This window comes from Dama dama, chromosome 19 (genome assembly GCF_033118175.1).
Source record: "Dama dama isolate Ldn47 chromosome 19, ASM3311817v1, whole genome shotgun sequence".
Classification (NCBI taxonomy): Eukaryota; Metazoa; Chordata; class Mammalia; order Artiodactyla; family Cervidae; genus Dama; species Dama dama.
In genome coordinates, this window is record NC_083699.1 from 20,355,708 (window position 1) to 20,380,112 (window position 24,405).

The following is a 24,405-nucleotide window of genomic DNA, read 5'->3' on the forward strand; positions in this document are numbered from 1 at the left end:
CAGAAGATACAAGCAAAGCCACTCACAACACATGTGAACAAGTAAGACACAAGGAAATGACAGCAAACAAGCTGGACTCCAAGAATTCACTGCACACAAAAAATGATTAAGTGAAAGAGCAATCTGGTAGATAACAGATCAAGACCCTAAGAAAATTCTCTCATAAATCCTTTGGTTGCAGAATAAATAATAAGAATGACATTTTTAAAAAGAATAAAACTAATTTAAAAGATCAAACAGCAACATGTCAGACATCAAAAAGGAAAAGCAAACTTGTTCCTGGATTAGACCTTGCATCAGAAAAAAACATGCTATAATGAACATCACTGAGACAATTTAAAAAAATTAAATATGTACTGAAGGTTTGAGAATTACAATGTATTGATGTTTAATTTCTTGATTTTGATCACTATACTATGGTTACACAAGAAAAAGCTGTTGCTTGTAGGAAATACACTAAAATATATTTTTGGAAAAGGGTCATGATTCTTGTAACATTCCCTCAAATGGTTCAGAAAAAGAGTTGTATTTGTGTGTGTGTGTGTGTGTGTGTGTGCGTGCACATATGTGCAAATGAGGTAAAAGACAAACAGGTCATGAAATGGGTGAAGTGTATATGGAAGTTCCTTGTACTATTCTTACATTCTTGCAATTCTCTAAGTTTAAATTACATCAAAGTAAAAATTACCCAAAAAAAGAATACCTGTAGAGAGCTAATTTATTGGGTCAGTCCATAAAGAATGGACTATAACTAGCTGAAAGTTGAAATGATGATACAAGAGACAAACTTGAGATAATCACAGTAAATAAAAAGCAAAATAAAAACAGCTTAAAGCAATTGAAGAAACATAAACATTGTAAAAAGATCCAACATAAACAAAACAGGTTTCTCGGCAGCAAAAACCCAAATGGAACAGAAAAGCAATTCAAATACATGACAGAAGAAAATTTCTCTGAGAACAGAGAGCAACTTCTGTGCTTTAAGAAATGCTGAATTACTGATATTGAAATACAATCCTGGTCTAATAACTGAATTTCAAATATTAAGAAAAAAAATTCTTCAAACATCCCATCAAGAAAGAAGCATGTCACATGCAAAAGAGAGTAAAGTAAAAAATAAGAAACTTCGAACTACTTCACAGCAGGATTCAGATCCAGGAAAGGATGAATCAGTGCATAAAAGGTTTAAGAGAAAAATGACCCAAGGAGATTTTGTTGTTGTTTAATCACTAAGTCATGTTCAACTCTTTCGCGACCCCATGGACTTGTAGCCTGCCAGGCTCCTCTGTCCCTGGGATTTCCCAGGCAAGAAACTGGAGTGGGTTGCCATTTCCTTCTCCAAGGGATCTTCCTGACCCAAGGATCAAACCCATGTCTCTTGACTGGTAGGCAGATTCTTTACCACTGAGCCACCTGGGAAGCCCAGATGCAAGAATACCCACAGTCAATTTGCCATTCAAATACAAAGGTAGCAGGCATTCTCCAACATGACAGGATTCAGAGCTACCACAAGCTCTACCAGTGGGAAAGAATTTGACAATTAAATTCAACCAAACAAAAGTTAAATGGAGAAACTGTGCCAAAGTACCAACTAGCACATTATCCAGTGACAGAAGATAGCGGAGAAATGCCTACTAAGTGCCGAGGAAAAAAATTGCTAAATTAATCTGACTTGCCAATGGACTCTAAAAATAAAACAGACATTTTCAAGAATGCCACAATCAAAACTTCTAGAAATGAATGAAAATAAAAGGCTCAAAATTGGGAAGTCTTAGTAAAAATGCAGAATCTTGCATCTCACCCCAGACATACACCTGCATTATAACAACACCCCTGGGGGATTTATGTACACATTGAAAAGTGAGAAATACTGCTTCAAAAGATCAGATGGAATGGCTCTTGTCTCTAACAATACTAGGCAGTGGCTCTTATAAGAGATTAGTCACTCAGTGAGCTTGTAGGAAGGAGAAAAAAAAAATTTTTTTTTCTGTCCACGTGAAGGACCTTAGCCACCACTTAACTGTGAATTATATGAGCTAAGGGGATAATCTCCGATTTGGCTGGGCACACACAAGTTCTATAACATTTTCAGGGTGACATCAGAGGATAGTCAAGAAAACAGACACAAAGGTTGATGGTTTAAAGAGGAAAAGGGAAAAGTTTGTTTGCTTGGAGCATGATATGGAGAATCAGGCAGAAGGCAGAGTTAATACTGTTTATGGTGAAAAAAATAGCATTACCTGCAAGATTTCTCAGCTCATTTAATTCTTTTTCCAAACTGTCTAAGGTCTGCTGATCATCAGTGTCATCTAAGAAAGGCTCATCATGGTCAGTATCATCAATATATTCAATTTCTGAAATTTCAGAAGCAGCTTTAGAGAGTGATTGAGCAACTGCACTTCTTGACCGGGGATGAGAAGAAGAAAAGCAACTGGAACTTCTTTTCACAGAGTTGGAAAGTGGTAAATTTGCTGTTGAAGGTCTCTGTGATATCTGGCCTAAAATAAAAAATAAATTAATCAACCATTTTAAAAATTCTGAATGAATGCTTTAAAAGATACAGAATACTAGCCTCCTGAACTCAGTTAAATTCATGCAACAGAATTTATGAGAAAATGAACTTTAGATTATCATGTATTTTGCTTTACCTCCTTTTGTGAATCCTAAATTACCTTCTTTGTGTTATAAAGAACACTTTGGGTTATTCTTCCCTAATTTTGCCTACTTTCGAGAAGTAGAGAAAGGCAAGCTAATTTCAATATTAATTAAAACAAAAGTCTGTAAGTGCAGTCAATTCCAGAACAATTCAACATACCAATCTTATCATCTACTCCATGGCCAACCATTGTACTATGTTTCTTAAATTCTAGGACAATACTGCACTGTGCCTTGTAAGAGAAAAAACCCCACAGGATAAACATGGTACCACTTCCTAATGATCCAATTTTATTTGATGGTGTGTACATTCATCTATTAAAACAGATATGGAGACAAAATAGACCAGTATGCAAAATCTTTTGGAAAAACAAAGGGTTTAAAGAAAACTGAGAGTACATTTCTAATTTTCCTAAATATTAGTTCACTCTCAGCTGCTTTATAGGGCACTTCAGTGGAAAAATTACAGAAGCAGAGATCTGACTCAGATTAGTACTTTGTTCCACGAGGGCAGTCACCATTTTGTCTTGATTTATTTCAAAGGTTGACTTAATTGGTTTCTTCAATATGTGTGGTTCTTTCATAGTAGGAAAAAAAAAAATCCCTTCAAAATTTACACTAACAAAACATAACTATATATATCATTTGGTATTGCTCATAAGATTCTTTAATAAAGGCCAAGAGAATATTCAAGGCACAAATTTAGATATTCATAGCACAGGTATAGTGTCAATATAGTGAATCATTATTTTGATTTAGATAAATACATGTATATTAAATATAAATAATTTATAAGATAATCTTGCATTCCCTTAATACAAATTGCCTTTGTGTAAAATGTTGGATTCTTTAAAGAAGTGCTATGGCCATTATCATTAAAATTATGATTTGACTGAATATATGTTATACATCATGCCCACCCTATTGACTAAAAGAAAAATGTAAAATTCAGAAGAGTGGCTACAGGCAATTGTTTTGTAATAAACAGTCAATGATTATTGAGTTTGTCTTTTTTTTTAAGATCTACTTTGAAGGTAGCTAGTACCCTAAGAAGAATCAACATTCAGAAAACTAAGATCATGGTATCTGGTACCATCACTTCATGGGAAATAGATGGGGAGACAGTGGAAACAGCATCAGAATTTATTTTCTGGGGCTCCAAAATCACTGAAGATGGTGATTGCTGCTGCTGCTGCTGCTGAGTCACTTCAGTCGTGTCCGACTCTGTGCGACCCCATAGATGGCAACCCACCAGGCTCCCCTGTCCCTGGGATTCTCCAGGCAAGAATACCGGAGTGGGTTGCCATTTCCTTCCCCAATGCATGAAAGTGAAAATTGAAAGTGAAGTCACTCAGTCGTGTCCGACTCTTAGTAACTCCATGGACTGCATGCAGCCTACCAGGCTCCTCCGTCCATGGGATTTTCCAGGCAAGAGTACTGGAGTGGGTTGCCATTGCCTTCTCCGATGGTGATTGCAGCCATGAAATTAAAAGACACTTACTCCTTGGAAGGAAAGTTATGACCAACCTAGAGAGCATATTAAAAAGCAAAGACAATACTTTGCCAACAAAGGTCTGTCTGGTCAAGGCTATAGTTTTTCCAGTGGTCATGTATGGATGTGAGACTTGGACTGTGAGGAAAGCTGAGCACCGAAAAATTGATGCTTTTGAACTATGGTGTTGGAGAAGACTCTTGAGAGTCCCTTGGACTACAAAGAGATCCAACCAGTCCATCCTAAAGGAGGTCAGTCCTGGGTGTTCATTGGAAGGACTGATGCTGAAGCTGAAACTCCAATACTTTAGCCACCTCATGTGAAGAGCTGACTCATTGGAAAAGACCCTGATGCTGGGAGGGATTGGGGGCAGGAGGAGAAGGGGACGACAGAGGATGATATGGCTGGATGGCATCACCGACTCGATGGATATGAGTCTGAGTAAACTCCAGGAGTTGGTGATGGACAGGGAGGCCTCGCGTGCTGCGATTCATGGGGTTGCAAAGAGTCAGACATGACTGAGCGACTGAACTGAACTGAAGAAGAATCTTAATGCAGTATGTAATTATTTAAGCAATTAAAACTGACTAAGGTAAGTCCCAAAGGGTACCAATTTTAATAAACATCTCAGAAATCAATTTTGAAAACAATTTTTGTTGGAATGAAATTGTAAATAAATTAAAAGTCTGACCTTTTTGTATCTGTTTGCACTCAGAGATAATTCTAAAGAAAAACAACTGACAAAAATGTGCCTATGTTTTTTTAAAAAAGTCAAGTATCCCTAAGATTTATTTTAATGACTAGAAGTTGGAAATATTTTACCTGTAAGGAATCAATATTTTATTTAAAGACATCAAGAATAACAAATCTGCCACTTTCATAAGTGAACCAGCAGTAGAAACAGTAATGGTAGAAGTACAGGTCAGAGAGTATATAATTCAGCTATAAACAATAATACAATAATTCAGCTTTAAAAATAGAAACTACTAGATCTATGGAGAAAACCACACCTTCTATCTTACTGTGCTACATCTCAATCACAATTTAAAGGAATTTAGAACTCATTAAAATAAAACACATGAAAGATGTTATTAAAAAAAACTGGACTTCTGCCAACACAGAGAAATATGATGAGAAAATTTTAACATAATGTATATGCCCTTCAGAAAATTCAGATTACGAACATTTGCTGAATTCTTATCACAACATCTGGCTGCCACAGTATTAGAGGTTAATTGATCCCAATTGAGAGGAAAAAGTACACAGGTGTAGGTCAGACATGCTTACCATACAGCAAGAAAGAGACTATTTTTCTTACTGGAAGTATACTCAAAGTGCAATTTAATGTACATAAGCCATAGAAAGACAGAGTGGTTTCAGTTTGGTTCTTGGTTTTATTTATTTTGTTTATTTAGATAAATATGTCATTCCCTTTAATGTTTCCTGTATAAGATTATTAATGTTATTGTTAGGGTTAAGATTAGAGACACGGTTAAGACAGGCACAAATGAAAAATGCCATGACTAAAGGGATCATCCTGTATTTTAATTTGTAGATTATAACCATAATCTTTTGGAAGTAACCTTTTGGAAATAACTTACGCCATCACTGGCAATGTAAATAATATTTCCATAAATGTTTCAGGAGCACTTAGAAAATACATTTTCTAATGTATGAATTCTCAGTAATTTACACAGTGGAGCAAGAATATTAAAAGACAAATATGTTTTGTGACCTTTATCCAGGGGAAAATATATTGAGTCCTTTGGTCAGAATGTTATTTATTATTGAAACACTATGCAAAAAGCAGGTTACTCTGCTTATATTTCATCCAATTCTAATATTTTATTTAGAACAGTAATAATTACCACTGTATTAAAGGCTATGCAGTGAGTGATTAATATTTTTTATATCTTTATTGGTATTCTTATACCCATTAATATAACCCACACCACTATTTTACATTATCATCCCAATATTTTGCTGGTCTTGTTAGTAATCATAGCATATTATTCTTGAACTAACACCAAGGACAATTTATTTTATTATATTTATAGTATAACTGTGATCAGGGTTAATCTATAATTTCCTCAGATTACAGAGAGAGGAATCTGGGGCGGGGGAACAGTAGGTTTTGGCAGTGGGTGGGCAGAATCAATGAACTTGCTGCAAAACACACATGTATTTCATAGCTCCCAGGTTTTTACATTCACAAATTTAAAAGTCTTACAGAAAGAGTAATTCCTTTATATACTGGCACCAACTCAGAATATAAGATTTCTGTAACTTGTGGCATAGTCAGGAAATTTTCATTTTTATTTCAGGTCATTACCTCTGTAGTTATCTCCTTCTATCTCTAACTGGGAAGTCTTAACAATTCTTTAAGATTTGGCTGAAATCTCACCTACCGTCTAAAATCTTGCATACAGATAGGTTTCAATGGCAAAGCAATTATTTTACCACTTCCATTCCTAAAAAAATGCACATGCACCTACCCCTATTATAACTGATCATATGTACTATTATTAGCTACCTATCAGTCTCCAGAAGCATGTTATTCATGTTTTTTATAGACCTTTTATTACATATGGTATAATTTATGTATTTACGAGACTATGGTTTTTCCAGTAGTCATGTATAGATGTGAGAGTTGGACCAAAAAGAAGGCTGAGTGTCAAAGAATTGATGCTTTAGAATTCTGGTGCTGGCGCAGACTCAAGAGTCCCTTGGACTGCAAGGAGATCCAACCAGTCAATCCTAAAGGAAATCAGTCCTGAATATTCATTGGAAGGACTGATGCTAAAGCTGAAGCTCCAATGCTTTGGACACCCAATGCGAACAGCAGACTCATTAGAAAAGACTCTGATGCTGGGAAGGATTGAAGGCAAGAAGAGAAGGGGGCAACAGAGGATAAGATGGTTGGATAGCATTACTGACTCAGTGGACATGAGTTTGAGCAAACTCTGGGAGATAGTGAAGGACAGGGAAGCCTGGCATGTTTCAGATCGTGAGGTGGCAAAGAGTCAGACACGACATAGTGAATGAACAACAACAACATATCTATACAGCAGTTTTCTCAAAGTATGATTTTTTGACTATATACGTCGGCATGAAGTGGAATCATTGATAAAATAAATGCAAATCCCTGAACCTTATCTCAGCTTAATGAACCAAAATTTCTAATGGTGAGATCTAGGAATGCCACAACAGTTTCTCAGGTGATTATACTCACACTGACACTTGCAGGCCTCTGAACTGGACTCTAAGTTCTCAGGCTTCTGGGAAGGTGGCTTATTTTATATCACCATGCCTCAAGCAGGTGCTCCTTCAAATGTTTTTTATAGCAAATTATTGATTTCAACAGACCACGGCAAATGGATACTTCAAGGCATTTGGCTACTTACTCATAAAGATTTGTCCTAGCAACAAATTCTCATGGCATACATGAGAGTTTGTCTTTATCAATCTATGGTGACTTTAAAAAGTTCCTTTGACTACCTCAGAAGGAAGCAGCCAGAATTTTCAAAGCTGCCCCAGCCTTTGATATGAGATATCTAATTATAGAGCCAAAAAACATTTATCATACATGAATGGATTTTCCACTAAAAAAAAAAAAAAAGCCTATTAAAATCTGACAGTTTCTCAACATAAATGCATATGGAAAGAATCTAAGCTGGCCAAGTTGTTTTAATCATAGGATTTAAGGCAAGAGAGAAATATAAATCTTACATATATGGACAAATCATACGTAATTAAATTTCTGGCTTGAAGTTGGCCTTCAGATGAAGTCAAACAGTCCCTCCTGTCAAATGTTTCTCCTGAATCATGAGCTCCCAAGATCAAAGAACATGACTCAGGCAACTCTTTTCCCCAGGACCCAGCACAAGGTCCTCATACTCACCATGTGTGTTGAATTGTCTTAACTCATCAGTCATCAACTGCAACTTCATATGAAATTGATCACAAAGCAAATCTACTTTATCAGGTACTTTCAGATAACAATAATAACCAGTAACACTACCAATTTTAATGACGTCAAAACTCTCTGCATGCACTTACTAGAAAAATACTGCAATGAGCATTCAATACGTCAAAAGAGTTATGGTATAGAAAAACCTCAAAATTATTTTGGCTAGAAAATAGAATTAATAAACTGAAATCAAGATTCCAGGGCCAACACATTAAGCATTAGATTTAAACCAGCAGTGTCTTAACCATAGCAGCAAACAGCAATCTCATGGCTTTGTGTGATCATAATATGAATCAAGTAGAGGAAGATACAAAATCTAGTATAAATATACTGTTTCTTGAAAGTGTAATGAAACTCAGTGTGTATTTTATAAGGGTTGTTCAAAATATATATGCTTTATCCTGAGCTACATTTTTAAAATATCACTCTCTAGTACACTGTGGCAGAAAATAGCTAAGACTGTAAAATGTATGTTTTTGAGAGGAGTAATGACTATTCTTGGTTTTTTGGCTTTGGAAGAAAAGTCCAGAACAGTTTAAATGAATAAGTTTAAATTAAATAACTGACAAAATGAATTTTCAGGTGCCCAGTAAAGTACTAAGAGATAAACTAATAAACACACTGAGCTACAATATGGATCGGCAGCCTTACAGTCAATCTTACCAGTCTTTAGCTGTGTTCTCCTTGCTGATCGTTCCTGGGAAAACTTCAGAACACCCAAGGCAACCGTGTTGTCAGCACATGCACTTACACTGTGGCCTGGGATCCATTCTCTGTCCCCTAAAACGGTAAAATTACATAAGGCAGAAAAAGAGGAGATATCCATGTTGTTGATTCATTATGTGTATTGTCTTACTGGATAATATTTTGCTAAAGAGAAAACATGTATGACAGTGAGGTGTATATTATGAAAGATAAAAATCTCATAATTATACAATAAAAGGAATGAGTTATAAACTTCAAGGAGGTTGTACACACAAAAGACACACACAAGTGTGAACAGAAATAAATATTTTTAAAAATATACAGGCAATATAACATAAAGTAAATAGTATGCATGTGAAAAAATACATTTGAATACATAAGAAATCTAAGACTACAGGTGATACCAAGACCTGGGTTTAAAAGGAAATGACGGCTGTGTCTGTGAATTTCCACTATCCTAAGATTTTAAGATTTGCTTTTAAGATGGCATCTAAGAATTGTAACACTTAACAGTTAATCAAGTGATTTGAAGATGTACTATTAGTTGATTAAGGGCCATACTTCTAATATCTAAAAATAATCTCTCTCAATCTCATTATAGTCCTGTTTTCTGACATTGCCTTAAATATAAATGTTAATATTTGGTAACTCTCATAGGGTCAATAATTCCAGCTAGAAAAGAAGAAAACAATTTCATTTGGTAAACAGAATTACTCAGTATTGCCTAAGATGTTGACAAACTGTTTTTTAAAACATGTCAGAAAGTTGTAAGCTTGGTCCACAGGCCATCTGATTTTATGTCTGAATTTACCTGCAATTGTAATCCTGGTATTGGAGGAGTTGCATTCTAAGCTATGAGAAGGAAGTAAGTTGAGTCTTTCATTTTTATCAAAAACAAAGAATCTTTCAAGTCCTTGATATTGTTCAGTTATGGGCTTACTCCTGAGGGCTACTTCTTGTAACAACTAGGAAACAAAATATTCAACAAAATTAAGTTTATTTTATCTTATCCACACAAAGTAGCAATTCATTCACTGAGCACCTACTATGTTTTTAGCATTGATTCTGCCCACATCAAGTTTAGGTTCTAGTTGTGGAGACATAAGTTGTTACACAACATTTATACAGAGTAAGTTTGGAAAAATGCATAAACCACAATTATGGTAATGATCTGAAAGTTGCCATTAAATCTAAGGAGGATTGAAGTTCATTTAAGAAAAAATCAAGTTTTCTCTTTTCTTTCCTTATTTTCTCTCCTCAGTGTCTCTGCACATAAATTACTCTGGAAAATAGAGTCTTTTCTCATATGCTATGCTTTTGACTAGTGTCTTTAACTATATGTAAAATAAATTCAAAGAGGAAAGCAAAATACCGGATGGAAACAAATCTTATCTGATCTTGGTCACAGAGAAAATCCAAGTTAACAAAACATTCACTATGAAGAAAATATACAAGGGGAGACTGAGCCAAGAGTGAGCTAAGTAATTTGTGAAGTTTATACAGCTAAAAACTAGCAGACCTAGATTCTGTATATAGATCTCGCTGATTTGAAGCCTAGGCTTCCCCTACCATGGTGTGAGCTCTTCTTTTGATATGCTTTCATCCTAGGGAAGAATATAAATGAGATTTATAAAGTACATGAGTCTGGCAGAAAACATCAGAGATCTGCCAGTGAGAAGGCTGTGCTGCTGTGCTGTCCTCAGTTACTAAGTTGTGTCCTATGCTTCGAGATCCCACAGACTGTAGCCTGCCAGGCTCCTCTGTCCATGGGATTTTCCCAGCAAGAATATTGGAGTGGGTTGCCATGGCCTCCTCCAGAGGATCTTCCGGACCCAGTAATTGAACCATTGTTCCTGCATCTCCTGTATTGCAGGCGGACTCCACCATTGAGCAACTGGGGAAGCCCAGTGAGAGCTCTAGATGGGCTTAAAATACCATTAGAGTGGCCATCAGTATTTAACAGTTCCCTAATGAATCTAAATAATGCCCAAACATAGTCCGTTTCAAGGTGCTAATCACACAATTAAAATTATTATAACTCCATTCAAATGGACAAGTCATATAAATGATAAACCATTACAAATTGAAGCTAGGGACCAATAAAGCACTTCTTTCAAAGGCAAGTCCAAGTCAAGTCCCTACTCATGACATTTTCACCGGCTCTTCCAGACACTGATCACCAATCCACAGAAGCCCTTCTGGTGGAGCTCATATCTGGATCAGACATTTGAAAACATGGAAATTTCTTTAAAGCTTAGGTTAACAGAGAACAATGAGAGTGAATTTGTTTGCCCAATCTCATCTAGTTAACAACTGATAGTTCCACATTTAAAACCAAGAGGTCCTGTCTAGTTCATATTCTTCCTTGCACGTGCCTCCACCTCACTTCTGCTGCTCTACAACTAATTACAATTCCATACCTTTATGAAGAACTCAATGTCTAGAGAACGAAGTGCAAAATGTACTGTCTCAAACTCTGTTTGAAGGAATGCCACTGCTAAAATCTGCCCCTACTGCTCACTAATGAATTTTCTACAGGATCACAGCAGATTTCTAAACAGTTTCTGCTCAGGGAATTGTTTCTACTAGGGCAGGAAGAAAGTAAAAAGTTCTTGTGTAGTCATTTGGGATGAAAGGAAAGTAGATTCTACAACTAAGTGTAAAGCACTGTGCTCTATGATGCAATCATTTACCACTTTTCTTTTTACAATAGTAGTATAGGGGATCAAAATTATTAGTAGTTTTTTTTAACATTTCAATTTTAATAATGAAATGTTTTATATAGATGTGTACAACACATAATGTAACTTTATCATACAATAGTAGTAATTTAAAACACTTGCTTCTGGTATCTATTCTACAATATATATGTTAGACTTTATATGTAACATTAAATTGCTGTTGTTGTTCAGTCACTAAGCAGTGTTTGACTCTTTGTGACCCCATGGACTGCAGCATGCCAGGCTTCCCTGTCCTTCACCATCTCCTGGCATCTGCTCAAATTCATGTCCCTTGAGTCAGGGATGTTATCTAACCATCTTATCCTCTGCCACCTCCCTCATCCTTTTGCCTTCAATGAATTAACTGTGTTACTGTGTTGAAGTTGACATACACTATTACAATGTAAGTTTTTTACTATAATTACATCTGAGTGTATCCAGAATTCCTCTGGATAACACAGCAACGGTGTGTGTGCCACTTAGCTCTAAGCACGATGCCCTTTAGAAACTGGAAAATCAGAGTTCTTGTTTGTTCTATTTGCTGAAATTCATTCCATGATCAATTGTTTTCTTAGTTGGAAAGGGGAGAAGTTCAGCTGAAGTGGAGGTTGATTTGGGGGAATCTAGAAGGAAATGGCAATCCGCTCCAGTATTCTTGCCTGGAGAATTCCATGGATGCAGAAGCCTGGTGGGCTACCGTCCACAGTATTGCAAAGAGTCAGACACAACTGAGCAACTTCACTTTCACTATTATTGGCTAAATTGTGGGAATGTCTTTCTACGAGGGGCTGGGGCTTACTTTTGTCAGATACATTAAGGGCATCAGTAGACACAGGTCAACATTAATGTTGCAGATTCCAACATTTCTTACTTGGAACTTGCAGATTCCAAGTAAGAAATGTATAGTCAAATTCTAAACGAACCTAGATGAAAGCCCAAGATTTCCATTTTTCAGATAAGATATTTACTGACTTAGGCCTGATCCCCTGCAGAAAGTAGTTTCCTTTCATCCTGCACCTGTGAGTATGTCTCCTTGTGTATTCCGTCAGAGACAGAGCAGACTTTTAGGGATCTAAGGTTTCTGCAGAGGTCTCAGTTCTAATTTCTTACTTTGAAAAGGAACAAGGCCTATCACTAAGTAGGTATAGAAATTCAATCCCTGAGCAGAAGTAGCAGCAGCTCAATACTCATTCTGTAACTCTTTGGTCCTATCTTCAGTTTAGGTACTATGGCGATTCATTGCAAATGACTTTAAAATCTTGTTAAAATATTTGATTTGCCCAATTTCCAAGGAATTTAACATTTAATTTGTCCAATTTCTAAATAACTTATTATTAATAATTATAATTACTTAAGATTTTAGTACATAGAACAGAGATTCAAATATAGTTTTTAAATTTGGCAGTAATGCAATAATGAGCTACTTTATCTTTTTCCTCTAAGAAGAAACAAAACTATACCCTATTTCTTTATTAGCTATATTCCTGAAGAATTACCTTTTGAATGTTATGTTTATATTAAGCCACAAAACTGGTTTTATCTACAAAGCTGCAATTTTTTTTTCATTTTAATCAGTAACTATAGAGTAGAAAGCTAGAAAGGATTTATTATACTAAATTATTCATAATAATGAATTTCATTTAGGAAAGTAACAGCACTCTTACTATGGTGCATGAGGTGGGCCTTAAATTATTTGTCATAGAAAGTCATTTGTTATAATGGCATTTACCATATTAGAATTTCTTCTGTAAATCATTTACATTCTTTCCCATACGAGTTACTCTTCGACTATAAGGTTGTACATTTTAAATTCAATAGGAAGTAACATTTAAGAATATACTGTGTCAATATAACATTTTTATGATGATAATTATAAAATTTTAATACAATAAAAATAATAGATATTTACCAGTGGTGACTCTGCAGTTTTAGAATCTTCAAAGTTTGGCCTCTCATGCAGGTTGCTGAATTCCAAGGATTTCTTGTCCTCTTGAGATAATTTCTCCTTAATGCAGGTACTTGGCAAAGAATCCTTGCTCTCAAGTGTTATGTGGGAATCGTCATGCTTTTTATTACTTTCTATATCTATGCCTTCCTCTTTCAAATTTCTCTCAAAAAAGCTGTTTTCCTCTAATTTTTCAATAGCAGGAGTGTACGCGTCAGGATCCACAAAGGTATCAAAATCTGCATGGGAAGTTCCTGCTGTTGAAAACACATATTTACAAAAGTTAAGTAAATAAATATAAATAAATGGATGGATTAAACTGTTCATTCACCAAAAGTTCTGCGGTATAAATGTTTATCATTAAACACTATTTTTTAAATCAATTTTCTTTACTGAGTCCTCAGTTTTAAAGACTTTTATAAAGCTTATGTTCATAAACAACAATCCTAATTTACCTATACATTTAGACTTAAATGATTTAGACTCATGGAGGGAGACAAGATTTTATTTTGTGATGCAATCTTGAAATTGACACAAGTTTCCATTTCAGCCTGAGGTTCAATTTCTACTTTTCTACCCTCTCTCCCACCCGTTTTATATCAGTAATCTATGAGAAATAATGCAGAGAAAACCCTAGTTTCCACATTTACCTCTTTTGCTTAGCATAACTAGTGATGAAGAGAGGGCCATGGGAAGTCTGCCAGATGAAAGAGCTGCAGCAGTGAGGGGCATAGCAAGTGTTTAGGCTGAGACACCTGCCTCTGGAAAGCTACAAATGAGCTAGATTATATTAATCACCTACTTCATTATGTCTGCTTTAAATAAATCACTTGGAGTAGATCACTGGTTTTCAACCTGGATGCACAATGGAATCGTCTGAAGTTGCTCTTTAAAACTGTCAGTGTATGGGCCTGACCCCAAACCAATTAAATCAAACACTGACTGTGGGAATCAAGCATTTTGCTTGTTTGTTTCTTTCCCCGTCTCCCCCACCAAGCTCTCCAGGTGATTATAATGTGAAACTAGGATTATGAAACTTTGGTCTAGATTTTCTTAAGAATAAAATTCTTAAAAAAAATTTTACACTATATTGCTTTCATTACCACATACACATATTTATCCAAACTAAATATAGCTTCATCTGATTAGCCCATATTCGCTTTCCAATATGCATATCTTATCTGTATAAACAGACTGGGTAAAATAGTAGAAGCTATAAATTAAAGTAGTCTTCCATGATATAAACTGTCTTACAGCCCATTGCTGCAATCAAATGTTTATATAACTCAGCAATTGCACATAATATTTAGAACTTCCATTTTCAATTATCACCTTTAAATTGCATAAGTACTATGAGAAATGTAATAAGTTGTATGTCAAAAAAATATTTTATAGAAAACCTTTATGAAAGCTATTCAATGTAATAAACTTTTATGAAAATGTTGTACTTTCCTACTAAGCTTGAAAATAAATTATCTGAATCTAGTTTTTGTTTTTTGGGGTTTTTTTTGTGTGGAAGGAGATGTCATTTCCTAAGTGTAAATGTCTACAACTAACCTCTACAGTATTTTTGCTAGATTGTAAAATTCCATTATTAGGATTTATTGCTGCTGAAAAAGTGAGAACACAACCTTTTAATAATACATAATATGTGATGCAGAAAGTACAGATATGATTTAATTTATTCTAATCATTAGAAGCCCTGTTAAGTCATAAAAAATAATTGTCTGGGTTCAACATTCAAAAATCAGTTATTCTAACCTGTCATATCAAGAGGCTAAAGAAGAAAAATCACAGGATCATATTAACAGATGCAGAAAAAGCATTCAACAAAATCCAACACTCATTCATGATAAAAATCACAGTGAACTAGAAATAAAGGGAGACTTTCTCTACTTAATAAAGACTACCTACCAAAAAACTACAGTTAACAAAATACTTAATAATAAGAAACTAAAAGCTTTATCTCAAATGTCAGGAAAAAAACAAAGATGTCCATTCTTACCACTCCTTTTCAACACTGTACTGGAAGTCATAGCTAATGCAATAAGACAAGAAAGGAAATAAAAGGTATGCAGACTGAAAAGGAAGAAATAAACTTGATTTTGTTCACAGATTACAAGAGTGTCTAGGTACTAAATCCAAAAGAACTAACAACAACAACAAAAAACTCCTTGTATTAATAAGTGCTTACTGCAAGGTTGAGGATACAAGTTGAGCTAACAAAAGTCATTTGCTTTCCTACACACTAACATGAACAAGTGAAATTAAAAATTAATAATACAGTACCATTTACATTAGCACATGATATTGAAATACTCAGGTATAAATCTAAAAAAATAAACACAAACAAGACCTATATAAGGAAAACTGAATGAAAAAAATAAACTGGATGAAAGAAATTAAAAAAACTAAATAAGTGTTTTTTTCACACTAGTTCACATTCATAGATAAGAATACTCAATTTGTCAAGATGTCCGTTCTTCCCAATTTCATCTACAGATTCAATGTAATCCTAATCAAAGTCTCAGCAAGCTATTTTGTATATATTGACAAATTGGTTTTAAAGTTTATATGCAGAGGCAAAAGACCCAGAACAGGCAACAAAATATAGGAAAAGAACAAAGTCAAAGGACTGACAGGACACAACTTAGAAAATTACCATACAGTTACAGTAAGCAAGGGGATTCCCTAGTGACTCAGAGGTAAAGAATCTGCCTGCCAATGCAGGAGATGCAGGTTTGACATCTGGGTCAGGATGATCCTCTGGAAAGGAAATGGCAACCCACTAAAGTATTCTTGCCTGGGAAATCCCATGGACAGAGGAGCCTGGCAGGCTATAGTTCATGGGGTTACAAAAGATTCAGACACAACTTAGCAAATAAACAACACAGTAATCAAGACAAAGTGGTATGAGCAAAAGTATAAAAACAGATCAGTGGAACAGAATGGAGAATCCATAAACAAATCCACATAAATATAATCAACTGATCTTTAACAAAAGAGTAAAGGCAATACAATGGAGAAAAGATAGTCTTTCCAACAAGTGGTGTTGGAACATGTGAATATGCACATGCCCTAAAATAAATCTGGACACAGACCAGACTCTTCACAAAAGTTAATGCAAAGAAAAAATAAAACTAAATGTAGAATCCAAAACTATAAAGCTCCTAGAAGATAGGGGAAAATTCAGATGATCTTGGTTATTCTAATGACATTTTAAGATACAACACAAAAGACAGGATGCATGAAAGAAATCATTGATAAGCTCAACTTCATTAAAATGAAAAATTTCTGTTCCATGAAGGATACTGCTATGAGAGTGAGGAGACAATCCACATAATTGGAGAAAATTTTTGCAAAACACATACATAAAACACTGCAATCTAAAATATGCAAAAGAACTCTAAAATTTCAAAGTAACAGAATAGACAACCCAATTAAAAAATGGGCCAAAGACCTTAAAAGACAACTCTCCAAAGATGACATATTTGGCAGATAGGCATATGAAAAGATGTTCAACAATATATGTCACTAGAGAATTTCAAATTAAAATGAGATACCACTACACAGTTATTCAATTCAGTTCCATTCAGTGGCTCAGTCATGTCCGACTCTTTGCGACCCCATGGACTGCAGCACACCAGGCCTCCCTGTCCATCAACAACTCCTGGAGTTTACTCAAACTCATGCCCAATAGGTCGGTGATGCCATCCAACCATCTCATCCTCTGTCATCCCCTTCTCCTCCTGCCTTCAATCTTTCCCAGCATCAGGGTGTTTTCAAATGAGTCAGTTCTTCACATCAGGTGGCCAAAGTATTGGAGTTTCAGCTTCAGCATCAGTCCTTCCAATGAATATTCAGGACTGATTTCCTTTAGGATGGACTAGCTGGATCTCCTTGGAGTCCAAGGGACTCTCAAGAGTCTTCTCCAACACCACAGTTCAAAAGCATCATTTCTTCGGTCTCAGCTTTCTTTATAGTCCAACTCTCACATCCATACATGACTACTAGAAAAATATAGCTTTGAATAGATGGGCCGTTGTTGGAAAAGTAATGTCTCTGCTTTTTAATATGCTGTCTAGGTTGGTCATAACTTTTCTTCCAAGGAGTAAGCGTCTTTTAATTTAAGGGCTGCAGTCACCATCTGCAGTGATTTTGGAGCCCAAGAAAATAAAGTCTCTCAATGTTTCCTTTGTTTCCACATCTATTTGTCGTCATGAAGTGATGGGACCTTCACTTTCTGCCATAAGGGTGGTGTCATCTCACTCACCTAGAGCCAGACATCCTGTAATGTGAAGTCAAATGGGTCTTAGGAAGAAGCACCACTATGAAAAAAGCTAGCAGAGGTGATGGAATTCCAGTTGAGCTACTTCAAATCCTAAAAGATGATGTTGTGAAAGTGCTGCACTCAATATGCCAGCAAATTTGGAAAACTCAGCAGTAGCCAAAGGGTCAGTTTTCATTCCAATCCCAAAGAAAGGCAATGCCAAAGAATGCTCAAACTACTGCACAATTGCACTCATCTCACACGATAGTAAAGTAATGCTCAAAATTCTCCAAGCCAGGCTTCAACAATATGTGAACCAGGAACTTCCAGATGTTCAAGTTGGATTTAGAAAAGGCAGAGGAACCAGAGATCAAATTGCCAACATCCACTGGATCATCAAAAAAGCAAAAGAGTTCCAGAAAAACATCTATTTATGCTTTATTGACTATATAAAAGCCTTTGACTGTGTGGAACACAACAAACTGTGGAAAATTCTTGAAGAGATGAGAATACCAGACCACCTGACTTGCCTCTTGAGAAATCTGTATGCAGGTCAGGAAGCAACAGTTAGAACTGGACATGCAATAACAGAATGGTTCCAAATAGGGAAAGGAGTATATCAAGGCTGTATATTGTCACCCTGCTTATTTAACTTATATGCAGATCACATCACGAGAAATGCTGGGCTGGATGAAGCACAAGCTAGAATCAAGATTGCCAGGAGAAATATCAATAACCTCAGATATGCAGATGACACCACCTTTATGGCAGAAACTGAAGAAGAACTAAAGAGCCTCTTGATAAAATTGAAAGAAGAGAGTGAAAAAGTTGGCTTAAAACTCAACATTCAGAAAACTAAAATCCTGGCGTCTGGTCCCCTCACTTCATGGCAAATAGATGGGAAAACAGTGAAAACAGTGACAGACTTTATTTTGGGGTGCTCCCAAAACATTAAAAGACACTTACTCCTTGGAAGAAAAGTAGTGACCAACCTAGACAGCATATTAAAAAACAGAGACATCACTTTGCCAACAAAGATCTATCTAGTCAAAGCTATGGTTTTCCCAGTAGTCATGTGTGGATGTGATAGTTGGACTATAAAGAAAGCTGAGTGCTGAAGAATTGTTGCTTTTGAACTGTGGTGTTGGAGAAGACTCTTGAGAGTCCCTTGGACTGCGAGGAGATCCAACCAGTCCATCCTAAAGGAGATCAGTCCTGAATATTCATTGGAAGGGCTGATGCTGAAGCTGAAACTCCAATTCTTTGGCCACCTGATGCAAAGAACTGACTCATTTGAAGAGACCCTGATGCTGGGAGAGATTTGAATGCAGGAGGAGAAGGGGACCACAGAGGCTGAGATGTTGGATGGCATCACCAACTCAATGGATATGAGTTTGAGTAAAGTCCAGGAGTTGTTGATGGACAGGGAGGCCTGGTGTGCTGCAGTCCATGGGGTCGCAAAGAGTCAGACACGACTGAGCAACTAAACTGAGCATGGCCCTGCCCATCAGAACAAGACCCAGTTCTCCCTCAGTCAGTCTCTCCCATCAGGAAGCTTCCATAAGCCTCTTAGCCTTCTCCATCAGAGGGCAGACAGACTGAAAACAATACAACTATTAGGATCACAAAAATCCAGAACTCTGACTATTCCAAATACTAGCAAGAATATGAAGAACAGTAAGACTCATTAATTGTTAGTGGCAATGAAAAGTGGTAAAGTCAATATGAAAGACAGTTTGGTGGTTTCCTACAAAATTAAACATATTTCTTACCACATGATCCAACAACTGTGCTCCTTGTTATTTACCTGAATGACTTAAAAACTTATGTCCAAACAAAGACTCACATATGGATTTTCATAGCAGCTTAATTCATAAACACCAAAACTTGGACACAACCAAGATGTTCTTTAACAAGTTAACATATAAATAAGTTGTGGTACATCCAGACAATGTAGTACTATTCAGCAATAAAAATGAGTGAGCCATCAAGCCAGAAAAACACATGGGGACACCTTTAAATGCATTTTATTAAGTAAAAGAAGTCAATCTGAAAACACTGCTGTATGATTTCAGCTATAACCATCTGGAAAAGACAAAACTGGAGAGTAAAGAGATCTGTGGTTGCCAAGGGTTAGGAAGGAGTGTTGTGTGAAAAGGCAGAGCACAGAGGATTTTTATGGCAGTGAAAATACTTTGTGTTATTCTATAATGTTGATTACAAGTCATTATACATTTGTTCAAACCCACAGAACGTACACCACCAAGAGATAACCTTAACGTAACCTGGGGACTCAGGAAAAATGATACATAACAAATGTACTACTCTGGTTTGGGATGCTGAGAGTGAAAGAAGCTATGAATTTGTGGAGGCTGAGAGTATATGGGGACTCTGTATTTCCTGCTAAATTTTCCTACGAACCTGAAACAGCTTTAAAAAAAAAAAGCCTATTTAAATAAATCAAGAATCTTTAAAGTAACACTTAATGGGTATTTGTAGTCAGTATTTTCCCAAACACAGTTGTAACACCATGCTCTAGGAAGGTTAAAAATAGCTTATGGCCTAGACTTGGAGCCCTGCAAAGGCCTAAATCCCCATATGGATATAGTTCGTGGTCATACGATTTAGAAGCTTAGTATTCAAAGATGTTAAAATCAGCAGGATTACCTTAAATCACTATTCTCTACCATCTGCTACCCAATGAAAAGGTAATCATCAGTTTTACTATAAGTTACTTTAAGTAATGATCTCTGGTCTCTCTCAAATTCTTCACATACGAAATATTTGTTGGTTTTTCTAATCTAAGTAGATAAAGTAAAATCCTAAATAGATAAAAGTAGATTAGAAACCATCTAATTCCTATATTGTAGTTTTGGTAAACGAGACCTAAGAAAGGAAGTGACACAGTGATTTAAGGAAGAAATGAAAACAAAATCTGACTCCCAGGCCAGGATACTTTGTATGACTGTCTTTAAAATGATCTCAGCATCTGGAAATTAAAACCAGACGTTAGTACACAGTATTCTAATCTATAGATCCCCAGGGTACAACTAGTAATAACAATGTAGCTATATAAAGAGATGATTTGTATTGGTTTGGTTTTATCACTTATGTGAAGCTTTACATCAAACTCAAATATTTTAAGAAAATAAATAGTTCAAGGGAGGACAAAGTAAAGCATGCCAATCAGACTTCTGTCCCTAAGAGCCCAACCATGTAAACTTTTAAATGATAGCTCAGGTACAATAACTTTCAGAATAGTTTTATAGTCTGTTTTTTTCTCTGAATACAAATACCATTGTCCGTTAACTAAAAAGAATATTTGATAGAAAATTACGTATTTTCAACCAATGTTCTGAGTATGTAATTTTCTGGGTTTAAAATGAACAGCAAATAGGCAAAGCTTTATATAACCTGCAATACCTACCTATTGATTTTATTTAACTACCAACATTCACTGTTAATAACATTAAGCAAAAATTGAAAAAGTTACCTTTTGAGTTATCTTTACAAAAAAAAGAGTTGTTACTCAGATGAAGGTGGAAGAGGTCAGATTTTCTCTTGGTGAATACATGATGTTGATGGATGTCATTTTCATACAGAAAAGCATTCTGATAATCACGAAATGTGTGACTTTCATGTTTACAGACAAATAAGAGGACATAGTTGAAAGAAATTATACATAAAAATGTTAAAATATGCAGCTTGTTAAAATAAATATAGTAATTTACTTATTATAAATTAATAAATTAAATTATAAATAAATTTTAAAACTCAGCTTATTAAACTAAATATAGTAAAACCTTAAGGAAATAGGGTTATTCACATTAATTTAATACTTGTTTCAACATACTGTAGACACACTCTAAAACAGTAAGTACCTTGACAGTATTATGAATTTAAAAGAAATAGGCAACTGGAACAAACCTGATTTAACTGCAAACTTTTCACTGAAAGTTTCTTTTTTTAAAAATAGTCTAAAGTAAGTTTAATTTCTTATGGTCTTTCTTCTAAAAATGAAGAGATATCTTTCGATCTCATCAAGCTGATGAAAACAAGATTTTATTGCTTAAATAAACATTTTATTTGTTCATCATGACTATATGGGTTCAAAAGCCTTATGCGGTATTTATATCTCAATTTTAATGATGATTACCATATACAAGCGCAGTTACAACCGAATAACACTTTCTATGAGTTGAATAATGTATTTAATAATACTTGATGTTATGTAAGCTCTACATGGTGGTGGGTGGCTTAGTCACCAATTCGTGTCTGACTCTTTGTGACCCCATGGAATGTAACTACCAGATCCCTCTGTCCTTTGGATTTTCCAGGTGAGAATACCGGAGTGGGTTGCCATTTTCTTCACCAGGGGATCTACCCCACCCAGAGAGGGAACCTGCATTTCCTGTTTTGCAGGTAGTCTCCTGCATTGCAGGCTGATTCATTACTGCTGAGCCCACCAGGGAAGCTGCAAGCCCTACACAGTACCACCAAAAAAGCTCATGGATTATGCTTGACCAAAAAGGTTCTTTTGTGTCACATATGATCCTTTATGACTTTTCCAGAAAAGAAGCTCTATGGACACCTCCAAACCCAAGATGCAAAACTATTGCCAAACCATAATCAGTAACTTTCTCTGCCTTGTCTAACACGGAGGTCAAGGGAAAGGCTTGTGATAAAATATATAAAAGATTCAAACTGGAGAGTAGAAATGCTGTACTTCCTTAGGTTTATAGTAGTGCGTATAAGTATAAACCTCTTACCTACTGACCAGAATCTGCTTGTCTCCTGCCAAAAGCACATTTGCTGCTAGATATCTGGGTCTATGTGTCCAAAGTGAAAGTGAAAGTTGCTCAGTCCTGTCCAGCTCTTTGCAACCCCATGGACTGTAGCCTGCCAGGCTCCTCTGTCCATGAAATTCTCCAGGCCAGAATACTTTCAGGTCCAAGGGCATCACTTAGGCCCACTGCTGTTCCAAAAGACTGACAGGGGCCTAAGTTGATCTGAACATATAAACAAAGAATCGGTGTAGGGGCTACCTAATAGAAGCTTCATTCTGCTGTTTACCCGACTTAATACTTTGCAGTCAAAACACCTGAAATCCTAGCTGAGGTTTTGACAGCAGAGAGGACTTGGAATAATTTACACATTACTAGTAGATACAGCTAGATGTTATTTTTTTCGGAAATGACAAAATTTTTTTAAAAGTTACAAACTGAATCATTATAATTCATTTATTTATCACACAGTAAAATCTACCTAAGAAGTAATCTGTAGTTCGGAGGCTTTTTTTTTTTGTCTCTCAACCTAATCATTAATATACATTTTTACTTAGGGTTCATAACAAACTGAAGTAAGCAAAATCCAAAGAGTATCTTTGCAAAAAGTAAGAAAGTTTATATGAAATATATAAGACTTGGTCAGTCACTTCAAATAATGACAATTCCTAAATTCTGAAGCATCTATTAAATAATCCAGATGCTAGGTAAAAGCATAAACATATAATTATAGATAATTTTCTAATTATTGAATGCTGATAAATATTGGTAATATTGTGTGCTATGCTCAGTCACATCTGACTCTCTGCAACCCCATGGACTACAGCCCTCCAGGCTCTTCTGTCCATGGAATTTTCCAAGCAACAATAGTGGAGTGGGTTGCCATTTCCTTCTGCAGGAGATCTTCCTGACTCAGGGATTGAACCTCTGCCTCCTCCATCTCCTGCTCTGCAGGCAGACTCTTTACCACTGAGCCACCAGGAAAGCCCAGTAATACTGTACCCAAATTTAAAGATGGCTTAAGTAAAATATGCTCTAGCACTAAATTCATGTGCTTTTTATGTTGTGAACTTCTCAAAAGATAGAAAAAATTTTTGTGAGTGTTTAACAAGCATTAAAAGTGAATTAGAAAGATCTTACCTTTGTTGACTGTCTGCATCTGCTAACTCAACTTTATAAGGCACGGCATTTCCTGGTTCTTCAAATTCCACTTCATAAGTCTTATTAAACGGATGTTGTATAATATTAGTATGTTCAGGTAATTTATGATACATTAACCAGCTAACTTATGCACAGTATCTAGAGAATTTTTCTTCTCACAAAAAATGTCATAAACTCACTGACTATATGCCATAGAACATGAATTCTAAGAGAGCTAAACAAATTCAACAGATAATTGTTGAGAGCTTTTGCTGTATAGTTCATCTTATCACCACTATCACATCCAGAGCCAAACATAACAACTTAGATTTTATTTTGTAACTACAAAGTGCCAAGTGAAGTACAAATGTTAGTCACTCAGTCGTGTCCGACTCTTTGCAACCTCATGGAGTTCAGGCTCCTCTGTCCGTGGGATTTCCCAGGCAAGAATGCTGGAGTGGGTTGCCATTTCCTTCTCCAGGGGATCTTTCCAACCAGGGATCAAACACAGGTCTCCCGCACTGCAGGCAGATTCTTTACCACTGAGCCACCAGGGAAGCCCTAAGTGCCAAGTAGATGTTTTTAGTTCTCTGACCAGCATGTCATAAGCTTACTCTATACCGCAACAATTTAATGAAGAGCAATCACAAATATACATGCATGTATGTGTTAATCTATTCAGAATCTTCAATTTATCCAAAGCAGAAATAAATATGTTGCTAGG

The 24,405-nt window shown here is 35.8% G+C and overlaps 1 protein-coding gene across 2 annotated transcripts in view; it reads right to left on the reverse strand.

Moving 5' to 3' along the window:
* ZBBX (zinc finger B-box domain containing) overlaps positions 1-24,405 on the reverse strand; it is a 107,802-nt gene that overhangs the window by 9,391 nt on the left and 74,006 nt on the right. Inside the window, exons 12-17 of one of the 2 annotated variants that reach the window (XM_061167867.1) lie at positions 23,682-23,761; positions 21,251-21,390; positions 13,452-13,744; positions 9,634-9,787; positions 8,781-8,897; positions 2,241-2,498 (exon numbers count right to left, since the gene is read on the reverse strand). In XM_061167867.1, the coding sequence (XP_061023850.1) occupies positions 2,241-2,498; positions 8,781-8,897; positions 9,634-9,787; positions 13,452-13,744; positions 21,251-21,390; positions 23,682-23,761 (1,042 nt within the window). The remainder of the gene's footprint in view (positions 1-2,240; positions 2,499-8,780; positions 8,898-9,633; positions 9,788-13,451; positions 13,745-21,250; positions 21,391-23,681; positions 23,762-24,405) is intronic. The other variant, XM_061167868.1, reaches the window with a different exon arrangement.